The sequence below is a fragment of the Mus musculus genome, chromosome 13 (genome assembly GCF_000001635.26).
Source record: "Mus musculus strain C57BL/6J chromosome 13, GRCm38.p6 C57BL/6J".
Lineage (NCBI taxonomy): Eukaryota > Metazoa > Chordata > Mammalia > Rodentia > Muridae > Mus > Mus musculus.
In genome coordinates this window covers 14613167-14628319 of record NC_000079.6, presented here as the reverse complement: position 1 = coordinate 14628319, position 15153 = coordinate 14613167, and the positions used below count along the sequence as shown (strand labels likewise).

General features: G+C 39.0%; 1 protein-coding gene across 1 annotated transcript; it reads right to left on the bottom strand.

The window, feature by feature from the left end:
* Window positions 1-2646: 2646 nt before the first annotated feature.
* Window positions 2647-15078, bottom strand: Psma2 (proteasome subunit alpha 2). Its single transcript, NM_008944.2, has 8 exons — window positions 15005-15078; window positions 12232-12308; window positions 11451-11583; window positions 8896-9018; window positions 7514-7595; window positions 4649-4722; window positions 3060-3117; window positions 2647-2971 (listed from the first exon to the last, which is right to left on the bottom strand). Exons 1-8 carry the CDS (start codon window positions 15043-15045, stop codon window positions 2855-2857), a joined length of 705 nt encoding a protein of 234 aa, NP_032970.2. The 5' UTR covers window positions 15046-15078; the 3' UTR covers window positions 2647-2854.
* Between the last annotated feature and the right edge of the window lie 75 nt (window positions 15079-15153).

The following is a 15153-nucleotide window of genomic DNA, read 5'->3' as shown; positions in this document are numbered from 1 at the left end:
TGGTAAAAGAGCTCAGTGCTCCATTAAAAAGCAGAATCTTCCTCACTCTTCCCTTCTACTTCCCCTTCCCCAGTATATGTAAACGTCAAGAACAGTCACGTTGCTCAGCTAGTAACTTTGCAAAGCAAGATTTATGGTAAGGAATTTGCTGCCAAAGCTTTCCAGATACAACCAAATGTTGGGAGAAGCTATGAACACTGGGAACACTATAATACACAAGATGAAAAGAAACTAACATCCAGAAGCCTAAATGATTTAAGAATGTTTCGGTGTACAATGAGCCCCTACATCAACGAATGAGTTTCTGAAGCAACTAGAACAAAAGGGGAACAGATGAGTTTCAAGGTCAATGAAGAGTTCTGTTCAGCCTTGTGAACAAAGGGGATGGGGTTGCAGGCAGCTTTCCATTTGCGGAGGCAGAATATAGCTGACCCTGAATCTAATGTTTCCTTCCGCTGCACTATCTGCACTTTCCTCGTCTTAAATTTATATACCTCTACTTTCCTCTTTGATTGATACATGTTGACATTCTTCTGGGGTTCTTGTTTTGAGAGCCAGTGTTTCTTCTATGTAGCCCTTGTTGTCCTGGAACTCTGCAGATCAGGCTGGCACTGACTTCAGATCCACTTACCTGTTTCTCAAGTGCTGGAAATAAAGGCTTGTGCAACCACCACTCAGCATTCTGTTGTGTTTTGTTTTTTTTAATATTGGACATCAGGTTTAAACAAATTAAACAGCAGCTAACAGAAATCCTACCTTTCCAACAATATCAAATTTACTTACACACACACACACACACACTCACCAATGTAAGGGAGAAACCTTTTAATTTAGTGGTTGTCAGTCTTCCTAATTATTTTTGTTGCTACCTTAGCTGTATTTTTTTTTAAATACTGCATTGGTTTTTTTTTAAGATTTATTTTATTTATTCGAGTACACTGTAGCTGCCTTCAAACACACCAGAAGAGGGCATCAGATTCCATTACAGATAATTGTGAGCCACCATGTGGTTGCTGGGATTTGAACTCATGACCACTGAAAGAACAGTCAGAGCTCTTAACCGCTGAGCCATCTCTCCAGCCCCAACTTTAATTTTGCTGTTGTGAATCATAATGTAAATATGTTTTCCCAAAACTCAGAAGACCCCTATGAAAGAGTCATTTAAATTCCCAAGGGGGTTGCAACCTACAGATTGAAAACCACTGTTCTAATTTCTTTGCAGTCAGATAATTAAAAACAAAAAACAAAAAAAACCAACAACAAAAAAAAAAACCCGAAAAAAAACCAAACAAAGCCTTATGATTAATACTGTGCTGGACTCAAATACATCAAGGCGAATCTAGAGAGATTATTAATAATACTCAAGACCTTTAGTAATTTTTTTAATATTTTGTGTTTTATCTGCTTGTATGTTGTCCATATGTGCTTACCTAATGCCCGCAAAGGTTAAGAGGGTTTCAGCTCCTCTGAAATTGGAGCTGTAGATGATTATGAGCTACCGTGTGGGTATTTGGAACTAATCCCAAATTCTCTGCAAGAGCAACAACTGGTCTCAACCAATGAGCCATCTCTCTAGTTCCTCAACACACGTCTTAAATAGAAGGGCACTGCAGGGGGTAAGGCTCAGCAGCTAAAGCACCTGTAGTGCAAATGTGAGACCTGGAGGATGGACACAGAACACCCACACAAATGTGGGGCAGCTTTTAGTCCCAGCACTCAGAAGGTAGACACAGGATTTCCAGAGCAAACTAGCTAGACTAGTTAGTCAACAGGCAAGCTCTGGGTTCAAGTGATACATCACTGGTACCCAATAAACACACGTGCTCATACCCACACCACAGATATACAATAAATACACGAGTAACTCTAGACCAAGGTGTCACCTTCCCATGTCTTAAAATGTTACTGTCTCCTTAGTAAGCTACGGATGTATTGTGACAGTAAGTAGAGAAACAGTACAGCATGTCAACAAATATTCTAAAATAAAGCTATTTCTAAATTTTATGTAATGTTGATCAAAATCTTTTCAATTACATTTAAACCATAGAACTGCCTACTTCTTCATAATGATAAGGACATTCACAAACAGTCTATTATCCTAAGTGTCTTTTATCCTACGATGCCTAGGGAAAATCCAATTAAAATCATGCATCATACTTCCACAAAGGAAATGGGTTTAAATGCCCCAAGTACTTGTTTGCTCTAAGGACTTACAGTGAAGGCTCTTCTCTCATTAATGAGGGAGATGCAGCTCTGACCTTAGTTATATTACCACTATTTATATTTAACCTTAAGTTAAGAGGAGTTCTACCATAATCTAGCGAATTAGTTTACCTGCATGAGATGCAGAAACACACAGGATCTAACACACCATGATTTACTTACTCACTTGTCTCCTAGGAGACCAATTTTGTTTGACACTCCATTGCTACAGTACAACTACAGAATGCTCCCAGGCCCTGCTGAACCACATCCATTCATGAATCCAACCACGCTCTTTTCAGGAATTTATCAAAGTACAGATTCTTCCAGTTCCAAAAGCCATAACCTATATTAAAAACTAAAACTGTCTTTCAAGGAAACATAGGTATATTTGTTAGTAAAGGGGGCAATGAGATATACTAAAGAAAATATATGAAAATCAGAGTGATTTTACCATTTAATTTCCAAAAGTCAACTATGAGAAAGCAAGAAAGAAGTATATGCAAACTTTACTCTTAAAAACTAAAATTGGTTTTAACAGTTTATTATGATTATTTTTAAAATGTGAATCCACTAAACCATGTAGAAATAAGTCTGCACAAACAAAACATACTTTAAACATGAAAAAGTCGAGTGTGTGAGCACATCTTCATCACGCTATGGCAGCCAGGTAATCCCTCACTTCAGTTGGAGTGAGCCTCCTAAAGCCAGCCTCATTGCAGATCCCAACTTCTATGTTATCTTCTGTCATCTGCCCTTCAAAGCTTTCCTAATTTAGAAAGGAAGGAAAATGGTCACTTTCACAAGCAGTTCATTAGAAAAACCATTTGAAATCTCGTTGGTGGATATTGAGCTACCTTTAGGGTTAAGATGGCTGTATGAATGGCATCCTCCAGTTCTAGGTCTTCATTATATCTAAAGAAAAAGATTGAAAAATAGTGTAGCACTGTTTAGATTCTTCATGGTTATTTTAAATAAAAGGGCAGAAAAAAAAACATGAAATCTTTTTAAAAAATCTAACCCTTCTAAAAAACTCTAATTTGTAAAAGTATCCCCTAACCACCTCAATGAGACTGCTGTCCCCAAATAATGTGACACTTGCTACTGAACTTCTAACACCATGAAAAACTTCATTATAAAAATGCACTTTATGTTTTAGCAATACTACAATAAAAGCCAAACTGTTGCTAAAATCGTGATACTGTAAGTTATAACTCATCATGCTGAAGACTCAAAGAGGTGAAAGTTAATGTGCTTCATCAAGATTGAGGTTACAAACTGATTAAAAGTCTAAGATCTTTAATAACCTTAACATGAATATTAAACGAGAATCATACAGAGAAGCCTCATGTGTTACACCCCTGGTATAAAACACTCTGTCCAAAATATCAGAGACGTCTGGAGTACAGTGAACACACTGAATTCAGAATATCACAAATAAATCAGAGTGGCTTATGGTCCACACTGACAGCAAATGTTACACAGTGCTTCATTCTTACTTTAGCAAATACACACATGTGATCTGCTCAATACCAACTCTTGGTCTCACAATTTTTGTTTTGTTTGAGACAGGTTCTAATTTTGTAGCACAGCCCAAACCAGAGCCCACTCTGTAGCCCAGGCTGGACTTAACTTATAGCAATCCTCCTGCCTTATCATTACAATTGCTGGAATTGCAAGCATGAGCAAGCAGAAGCAGGTAGAACTTTGTGAGTTAGACACCAGCGTGGTCAGCATGGTGAGTTTAAGAGCCAGGTACATGGACAAATTCTGTCAACTATTCCCACAACCCAAATAAATATTTTTTAAAAAGAAATGAAACAAGGTAGAACAATATCCTTAAGAGATAAATAATATTACCACTAACTTCACTGAATACTAAGAAAACAAGATTATTAGGATGTTTTCTCTTTTATCTCTAGCAAAACCCAAATACATAGTGATACAATGAACTTGCTAGATCCGGGAGATTAATCATTCAAAGAGGGGCTGGAGAAATGGCTCAGTAGAGCACTGACTGCTCTTCCAAAGGTCCCGAGTTCAAATCCCAGCAACCACATGGTGGCTCACAATCATCCCTAATGAGATCTGATGCCCTCTTCTCATGCATCTGAAGACTACAGTACTACAGTGTACTTAGATATAATAAACAAATCTTTAAAAAAAAATTTTTTTTAATTCATTCAAAGCCGGGCGTGGTGGCGCATGCCTTTAATCCCAGCACTTGGGAGGCAGAGGCAGGCGGATTTCTGAGTTTGAGGCCAGCCTGGTTTACAGAGTTAGTTCAACAAAGTTTAGCAACAGTGAAAGGTTTCTAAATATTTAACAATTAAAATTTAGCTCAAAATCAATGTGTAAAGAATCCAAGGTGTTGCCAGCAGTGGTGCCAAGAGTTCTGGCCCTCATATGATCCGTCTGCCCTGAGGTCTGACCCTGGGAAGCCTACCTTTTCTCAAGGAAAGTTTTCCCGTTCACATAGTTCTTTCCCATTGCTGTGGCCTTCCAGGCAAAGTAAGCTCCCTAATCAGGAGAGACAAAGACATTTTAAAACATTCACACAACTCTATGACTTTGGTATCTGTGTTTAACTCTAGTTGGTCTCTAACTTCTAAGGTCATGATTATTTATTGAAACTGAATGGCAATTTCATAGAATAAGTTTTGTTTAAAGGCTATAGAACAAAAAACAAGAATCATGAATAAACTTAGGTTAATGACTGTGGTAATGGTTTAGTTTGGTATTTACACATATATACACACACATACATATACACATATCAAAACTCATCAAACAGATAACAATGAATTAGTGCAATTATTATATACTTTTAAAGCAAGATAAACGGAAGTAGGAATTAAAGTAAAATATCAAAAACGATAGCTTAATGGAGTGAATGCATCTAAACTGTATCACATTATAAACCTAGGGACCCTTATCATCTTTACTGAATAGAGATGGACTTTTATTAAAAGTATCAAAACCTTTGAATATTTTAATGGGGCCATGAAAAGTTTGGCAACAGTGAAAGGTTCCTAAATATTTAACAACTAAAATTTAGCTCAAAATCAAGGTGTTGCCAGGCAGTGGTGGCGCACGCCTTTAATCCCAGCACTCGGGAAGCAGAGGCAGGCGGATTTCTGAGTTTGAGGCCAGCCTGGTCTACAGAGTGAGTTCCAGGACAGCCAGGGCTACACAGAGAAACCCTGTCTCAAAAAACAAAAACAAAAACAAAAAAAAAAACCAAAAATAGGAATCCAAGGTGTTTTAAGGCAGCCCTCTCCCACACTATGTCCCCAGAGCCTTGCCTCAGAATGTGCACATGCACTCTACTGTTTACGCCAACATGCTACACAGCACCAGCCAACATTGACTGGAGACTACTATAGGTCAGGGATTGGTTGTCCTATCATCATTCCTCAGCACAGATGCCACTGTTAGAATTTTCTGTTTTTAACTTTAAAGTTATTATTGGGTTGTTGACTTGAGTTTCATAAAAAGATTTATTAAATGGATTTTGGATTGGGGTTAGAATTTGCAATCATTTTTTAAATGACCCTAGGCATTTTCCTAACATTTCTGCAGCAAGTATTTATGTAAAGTGGTATCCTTAGCACTGACAAATATAAAATCAAAGTATCAACTCGGAAAAAATGTTGAAGCTCCAAGTCCCTGCAGATTCGAATATTCTCTAAAGACTTAATTCTTTCTGTAAAAATAAACAAGCTCATCCATCTCATTACTATGCAAACTTGCTTCTGCTTTAAATAAAAAGCTAAATATATATGTGTATATATATATATATATACATATATATATATATACATACACACACACATACATATATATACACATATATACATATATATATATATATCAAAGAACTGTTCTCAGCGAGGTCTGTGACTCACTGCCAGTGCATTGTGTATTTATTTTATTTTTTATATTTTACTTGTGTATTTACTTGCGTATTTTATATTTACCATGGTTACAATTACTTTCCCAGGTGAAAAGGGGGGCAAGTAGAATGTTTGAGAAGCCCTATGTGTAACAGCCACATCTGGGAAAAGCAAACATGAATGTAAAAATGAGAGGAAAGCTTATCGGGGGTATATCTTGTTAGAGTATAGTATACAGTACAGAAAAGGACAGCAAAGTGTGAACACAGTCCCAAGGGACTGCCCTCAGCTGGCCAGGAAGGCCAGACCACAGACCAGACATTTAGCTTCAGAAGCTCACAGATGGACTCAAAATTCGGTTACTTTTGTTTTGCCATTTTAATTTGTAAGATATTTATAAGGCTTGCATCAGGAGGACTTGTACTTATCTAATAAACAAAACTTCACTGCTTAACCTTGAACTTTTTCTTGGGCTTCTCCTCACAGCAAATGCAACAATAAACCTGGGTAGAATAAACCCAGATCCAGATATCACTTTCTGCTTTGGAAAAAACAGCTCAGGGCTGGAGAGATGGCTCTGTGGTTAAGAGCACTTGACTGCTCTTCCAGAGGTCCTGAGTTCAATTCCCAGCATCCACATGGTGGCTCACAACCATCTGTAATGGGATCCCATGCACTCTTTTGGTGTGTCTGAGACAGCTACAGTGTACTCATATAAATAAAATAAAGACATAAATAGTATTTTTTTAAAAAAGAAAAGACAGAGCGATCAAGACGCCTTGTAAATCCCAGCTGTCATCAAATTGATGACAAACATTATAACACTGGCCTCCTGTTATACATCCGACTCAAGTGTTTGCCAAGGGAACAGAGTCACAAAGTAACAGAGTTCAAGAGGCCTAATGAAATTTGATAACTACAAAAACTAGTACATGTGCATTCTAGTACATGCTAAAGAACATGACCAAAAAATGGTGAAATCTAGTGTATCATATAGCTTATCAAAGACAGCACTATAAAAATGATGAATGAGCAAACAAATATGTACTACCTTATACTGTCTTTAAAAAGAAAAAAGAAAGAAAAAGAAAAAGAAAGAAAAAAAAAGCAGCTTGAGAAATGGCTGAGGGAGAGAGAGGAGCCCATCCTGCTCTCAGAGCGGACTTGAGTGCCGGCCCCGGACCTTAACTCCAGCCTTAGTGGGATCTGACTCCTCAAGTACCTGCAGTCAGTCGCATGCATACACCCGCAGACACACAAGAATACACATTAATTCAAGGTAAAACCAAACCTTTAAAAACAAGAGAAAAAGAAGGAAAATACTGCTAAATATTAAAGTTTTATGGTTTCTACTTTTATTACATGTATAAAAAACAATTCTAATAAATATTTCAAATATATGTAATGATACTTACAGATGGATCTGACTGAAATAAATATGGTCGTCCCTCATTCCACCCACAAATGAGTAAAGAAACACCAAATGGACGAACACCACTATAGGAAAAAAACAAAAATGATTTGGAATAATATAAGAATTTAAATATATTCACAAGAAAAGTAATTACCAAATAAACTGAGTTAGACTTAACTTCTAAATGAACCAATATGAAATGAATTGTCCTTATTACTGTTAATAACAGTAGTAAATCCAAATCAAGTGGTTTAGTTCCTAAAAGTTCACCAGAAATTATTTCTCAGTGCTACATAATTACAAAATTACACCTTCAAGAAATGATGCATGGTGGAAGACACTAGGTCACCGATTCCATCCTAGATAAGGGTTAATGTTTTTTCTCAGAGTAGGTTTGATCTTGTAGAAGTGAATTAGTTTCTATGGAGTGGGCCTCTTACTGTGGGCCTCTGGCCATGTAATAACTATGAACCATGTCCTTGGACCTGCAGTCTTCTGAACTAAATAAACCTGGCTCAGGTATTTTGTTAGCTCAACACAAAGTGGCTAAGCACACACTTTGGGATTATATATGGTATTCCTATCTAAGCATGGGGAAGCCGGTACTAACATTTCATAAATGCCTCCTTCCTACTAGGCTTATGTATCAGCAGTCACCTTTACACTATTTCAGTCACGGTATGATTTAAGAATATTGGGTGGCTGGAGAAATGCTTAGAGGTTAAAAGTCCCGGCTGCTCTCCTGAGGTACTGAGTTCAATTCCCAGCACCCACATGATAGCTCACAACCATCTCTAACTGCAGTCCTCATATGATCATCATGGAATTAATGCCCTCTTCTGGTATATAGACACACATGAAGACAAAATACCCATATACATAAAATACATACATAAATAAATCTTAAACAACAAAAGAATATTGGAATTAAAATGTTATTGCTGTCTTCATGCTTCACCATCACTTCAGATTAAAAAGCTAATTTAATTTAGTGTCAGCACTAAAGCTGACAAAGAACACAGGCAAAGGACTTTGTTAAAATCAAGATGCTGATGTCTGTTGTTGGGTAAGAACAGTTTCCCCTTTTTCCTCCATTTTGAGACAGTATCTAACTATGCAACCTAAATTTGCCCTGAATTTGCCATCTACCTTCCTCAGTGTTCCGAATACTAGGTTTACAGGTATATCACCATATTGCCACATTTTACCTTAAGAAATTATTTCAAGTCAAATCCAGAAACAATTGTTATCAGTGATTTTCTTCATTTGTTCAGCTTTAAATACAGAAAGAATAAGACGACTTCTATGTACCTGATTTCTTTCACACAATTTTTTCTTCCTCAAATTCATAATGCATTTCTTCAAGTACTAACAGTGACTCACCCTGACTGCGTGTACTCCTGCATCACAGAGGCTACTCTCTGTACCAGCTGGGCTGTGGGAATGGGTTCTTGGTAAACAAGGTAGTATTGCTGAGCAAGTTTCCGAGCTCTGTGTACAAGTACTCTAAGGCAACAGAAAAAAAACAATTAAAATTTTGACACACTACTAACTCCCCCACAACTTTCCTCTAAAAGAACATATGATACAAACATAGCACTTGTCTCTCTTTAGCAGTCATCAGCTCAGAGTTAGCCTCACTTTAGAAAAGATTCATTAGAGAATCACAGTAGGAAACGACAGAAAGAGAAGCAGGGACTAGAGTTAGTAAGAGATTTAAGGGACCTGGAGAGACAGGTTAACCATTAAGTGCACAGAGGACCCAGATTCAACACCTAGCACCCACACGGTGGTTCACAACTATCTTGACTCTATTTTCAGTGAATGCAATACCTCTTCTGGCCACTGGGGGCACTGCATGCATATGATGCAGATAGGCATGCAGGTGAAACACTGTATTAAGGTAACCGATTTATTGAACAAAGTGAGAGCTTTGTGTCTCCCTCTGTGACATCTTCCAGACTGCCCCCTGTCTTGAGGGCAGGCAGTCTATTTATACCACACTACAGCCATCCCAAACAGAGATGCATATGAATATACACATATAAGTCTGGGCATTTTTGTCACATTCTCTGTCTTTCCTGTAATCTACCTTTTTTTTGTCTACAATTCAGAATAGATTTCAAAGCTTTTTAAAAAAAAATTAAGAAACTACTGTTTAAACAAGGCATGAAATCCTTCAATTGTGATGGTTAATCCTGGTTGTCAACATAACTATAACTGGAATTAACAGAGATACAAGCATCTGTAAGGAACTTTTAAAAATCAGATTATTTGAAGCAGGAAGATCCACACTAAATCTGGGCTATACTTTCTGATGGCAACCCAGATAAAAAGGTCATAGAAGGAAGGAAACTCCTTTAGGCTCCTTGCCTTACTCTAGCTGGACAGTGTCTATGCTGTTGCTGCCGTCTATATTAACAAACCTTTATCAGGACTCCAATACAGGCTGAAGACAACAGCAGCCTCCTGCAGGAATCCCTCAGGACTCCAGGATTAGACTGGGTCTGCTGAGACATGTAGCCTTCTGTACTGAACGACTTCTGTATTCTCAGCCTTTCTGCCAGCAGACAGCCAATGTTGGACTGCCCAGGCTACCTGTAAACTAGTCTAATACGACAAAGACACACACACACAAATCACCTGACTAATCTAACTATATAGCAATCAAATATAGGAAAAGGATTTAGCCCACCTGCTCATGCGCTACTCTATCTGAAGCATGCACTTTATCACTGACACTCAAGCCTTCCCGTAAGTTTATTTTCTCATCAATAGTCCTCTGCAGTGTCCATTCTACACAGTGGTACAGAACTTTCCAGGGCAGGAAAGCAAATCATGTTTTGATAATGTTAGAATCTAGTGGGGAAACCCCCACTCCATTCCCGATTCGGCGTGCACCCAAAAAAATCACAAAGGACCACCTTGATGTAATTACATGAGGTCGTTTAATTACGGAGCTCCGGACTGACATGCATCCCACACAGGAGATAACAGATGTCGGCCACGAGGCTCGGAAGCTAGGGGTTTTTATGGGGTAAGGGGCTTAGGTGGTGTGGAATTCAGCATAGCAACACACTAGACACACTATTGGCTTATTCAAACATCAGCAGAAAAATTACATGTACGTGCAGGGTGTCAGAGTTCTGTGAGTTGTTGACTCAGTTCAGATAGCCCTGTTATGTCTTCACATTCCTCTTTATCTTTAAGGTTAAGCTGTTCCCAGGAAGGTTTTAACTACGGGGCATGCCCAGGTTTGTTTTTCTTTTTTCTCAGCCCCAGGCAGCCTCTAGGCTCACAAACAAATAGCAATTTCTGAGTACTTTGTACGACTTATAGGTCTTGAAATTTCATCTTTCTTTCAATAACTCCGGGGCTCTACCTTGTCCTCTAAAATTAATTTTCATTTTAATTGTACATGGTAAAAAGCTGCTAATTTCTTTCAACTTACTGGGACCTCAATGTAACAAGTGTTACTCTCTTTTCCAGTGGAATTCAGAGGAAGCAATTCTATATGCCTGAGTCCTGCCTGGCCATCCAGAAGCCTTCAGTGACCTTAGAGACAGTTATCCCTTTGAGAAAAGCAGATATAAACAGAATGATGTTAACTCTACATGGCCCTGCTTTTTCTTGTTGCCTAAACCACTGTAACAATACATTATAGCATGAATGCATTCAATCATTTTTAAGGTGCTTTAAAACACCAAAGCCCTTCCTACCGAGTCCTTGGATGGAGGGAATGAGAGAGTGATGAGAAAGCCAGGTAAGAAAGGCATGTCACTAGTCACCTGTTTTACAACCATGCATCACAAGACCAACCTCCATAAAGTAACCCTTGCAGGCAAACAAAACTTAGCTGTCGTCAGGCTGCCATGACTCTGAAACCAAAGAAGAATTAGGACGACGTGATGAGAAAACATCACAAACAGTACACATACCTGTAATCGGGGCCCATGCCACTGTACACCAAACCGATGTGCTTGGTAATGGGCTCCACCTTGTGAACACTCCTTTCATCATACAGGATGGATTTCTGCTTTTTCTCGGTTGCTAATACTACGCCATTTGCAGCTTAAAAAGAAGAAAAAAAGATTAATACTACAATGTATCCTTCATTAGCCTTCTACTTACAGATGCATTAAACTCAAACTTGTTGCCTTCTCTAGACTGTAAAACCTTTTTCTGGATCCTTACACAACACCAAAAAATAAAATAAAAAATAAAAAAGTAAAATCCCCATAGCTGCAGGCATTACCCAGTCTCTCTCAATATTTTCAGGTTTATTGGCTTTAATCTAGTTAAGCCTTCTAATACAAATAATAAGAAATTTCTCTATAAGGATACTAGAACATACAATAATTTTATCTTCAGATGTTTTATAATTAGCCCTTGATAAAGAAGATAAAACTCCATAGAAAAATAGAACCAATGAAAACAATAGTTTCCTGAATGAAAGTCAACTTATGAATTATCACAATAGATTAAAATGCTATATTTGCTGTAAATTTTAAATTACTGTGCTGAATGCTACTTTCTTAAAACTTCAAAATTCCTTAATCTAACACAAAGATCACTAAGAATTATGACTTAACATCTATTTCAGAATGTTATTTCTTTTAACTTCAAAGTTCTCTAACAAAGACTGTTAAGGCTTATGCACATACACCTACTTCAGCTAACTATTAACAAGCATCTGAAGAGAAGGAAACACTGAGTTACCTTTAATCCCCACTGACGGGGCCCCTCCAGCTACCGCAGCCAAGGCATATTCAATCTGGACAAGCTTACCAGATGGGCTGGAAAAGAAACAGAGACATTCCCTCTGTTCACACATTCAAAATAGTACAGGACACCTGACAGAAGGAAAACAGAGGCCAAGCCTCACTAATCAAACCTTCTGGCCTTTGAAATCTACCCTGAAGGTGTTTGGAAGCTAAGCTTACCAGACTACGGAGTTAGTCCAAGTCTCGAATGGGCACAAATTCTCTTCCTGTGTTCTGTTGCTGTTGTTTTCCCCATCTCTGGTTAGCAAAGCATTCCCACTCCCTCTGTTCCCCACTGCAGGCAAGTGTACCGAGAACTCAGGCAGCTGCTGTGCTCATGAGTCCCAGTAGCCCACTGCCTCTTTCAACAAAATCCCCACGAACACGTTTGGTAGAACGCAAACCAGTCCACGCCAATTTCTTTCTTTCATTTACCATTCTTCACCAAATGTAAGCTGCTAGCTAAACCTTATCATTTTTTTTAAAGGACTGTTATAATAAAGAAATCTGTTTGTGAAAACATTGAGATGTTTGTTATATAAAAGACTCAAGGACTGAGGATGTAGCTCCTATGGCAGAGTGCTTGTCTAGAATGCATGACACAGCATAAATAAGGTATGGGCGTGCATTACTAAAATCCCGTCACAGAGCAAGTGGGGGCAGAAGGATAAGCTGAAAGGCATCCTTAGTTACTGGCCATTTGAAGCCAGCCTGGGTCACCAATAATTCTGACACAAAAAGAAATTAAATAACTAATAACTTAAAAACTCAGTCCCTCACGATCTATGTCCATTTGTCTCAGCTATAATGAAACCACTTAGGACCGACCGTATTTGTTTTGTTTACAAATATAAGCGACTACCATGCAAAATTTAGTCTCTGTCAATTATATAATGAAATCATTTGCTAAGGAATTTAATGGAATTCATTTAAAGATTTCAAAATAATAACATTAACTCACTTCTTATGTGAAACTGTAAAGGGCAATTCTCAAAAGATAATATATTGTAACAAAAAGTCTATTAATTGTTTTCAAAACCAACAAGGTTTGAGTCCTGATTTACCTATTTGTGGACAACCTTGAAAAAGTTCAATTGTCCAGGTTCATCTATAACTCATTATACATAGGTGGTAATGGAAAAACCACTACTAGTTACTGTTATATTCAACAAGTAGATCCTGGCTGCCTTCAGCTGTCAGTCCTTAAGAAAATGGTCAACTGGAGGGCATCATCCTGAGTGAGGTAACACATTCACAAAGGAACTCACACAATATGTACTCACTGATAAGTGGATATTAGCCCAAAACCTAGGATACCCAAGATATAAGATACAATTTGCTAAACACATGAAACTCAAGAAAAATGAAGACTGAAGTGTGGACACTATGCCCCTCCTTAGAAGTGGGAACAAAACACCCTTGGAAGGAGTTACAGAGAGAAAGTTTGGAGCTGAGATGAAAGGATGGACCATGTAGAGACTGCCTTATCCAGGGATCCACCCCATAATCAGCATCCAAACGCTGACACCATTGCATACACTAGCAAGATTTTATCGAAAGGACCCAGATGTAGCTGTCTCTTGTGAGACTATGCCAGGGCCTAGCAAACACAGAAGTGGATGCTCACAGTCAGCTAATGGATGGATCACAGGGCTCCCAATGGAGGAGCTAGAGAAAGTAGCCAAGGAGCTAAAGGGATCTGCAACCCTATAGGTGGAACAACATTATGAACTAACCAGTACCCCGGAGCTCTTGACTCTAGCTGCATATGTATCAAAAGATGGCCTAGTCGGCCATCACTGGAAAGAGAGGCCCATTGGACACACAAACTTTATATGCCCCAGAACAGGGGAACGCCAGGGCCAAGGAGGGGGAGTGGGCGGGTAGGGGAGTGGGGGTGGGTGGGTATGGGGGACTTTTGGTATAGCATTGGAAGTGTGAATGAGCTAAATACCTAATAAAAAAATGGAAAGAAAAAAAAAAAAAAAGAAAGAAAATGGTCAAAACACAGTCCTTTGTCTAAGTTCATCCATGATGGTTTTTTCTTAAACAGGGAACAATAGTTCCCCTTAACTGCACTTTGAGAAAATATATATAACTCTTTAATTCTTTCTCCCAAAACATAAGGGTCTAAAATCGTTTTAAAGCAATTTGTTAGTGGATCAAGCAAAATACAGAGGTTATCAGTTTGCATGTGCCACAAAAACTTGACAGGAAATCAGCGCCTTCATTTTATACTTCTTAAGCTTCTACAGGAGCACAGGCGAAACCGAAAGCAGTGTGAGCTTCAAAGCACATCGCTGCTAAACAGAGACTAAAACTAAGATTTAACAGCAAATAAGGATCTCCCAAAAGAAAAAGGACGTCTCACACGTCCCATAAGGAGTCTGGGTTTACAAAGCTCTCGCTCAGGCCTAGCCGGGCCAGTAAAGAAATCCTGGACCTGAAGAGAGCAGCTGAAAACAGACTATCTCAAAGCACCCTTCTCCTAGTCTAGAAGGAGAGCCAGTGCTTAGTGCTTGGCTTGGGGCCTCCCGTCCCTCGGCCCGCAACACGGCCGGCCTCAGCCAGGGCCCAGGCCTGGCACGGAACATGACTCTGCAAAGCTACGAGTCCAGCTCCGTCACCGTGCACTCCTACGCAAACACCAGCCAGGTCCGACACACGGGACCATGTCTGGGGCGCTCCTGTGATCTGCGACGCATGGAACCTGCGGGTCCCCCGAATACCTGAATGTAGTCAGCGAGAAGCTGTAACCGCGCTCTGCCATCTTTACCCGGAAAGTCGGAACACAGCCACGCACATGCGCAGTAAGTATGCTTCCTTTAATTTTTTTTTTCTTCTTTGCTCTGATTGGAGGAGAGTCACCTAGGGGTAG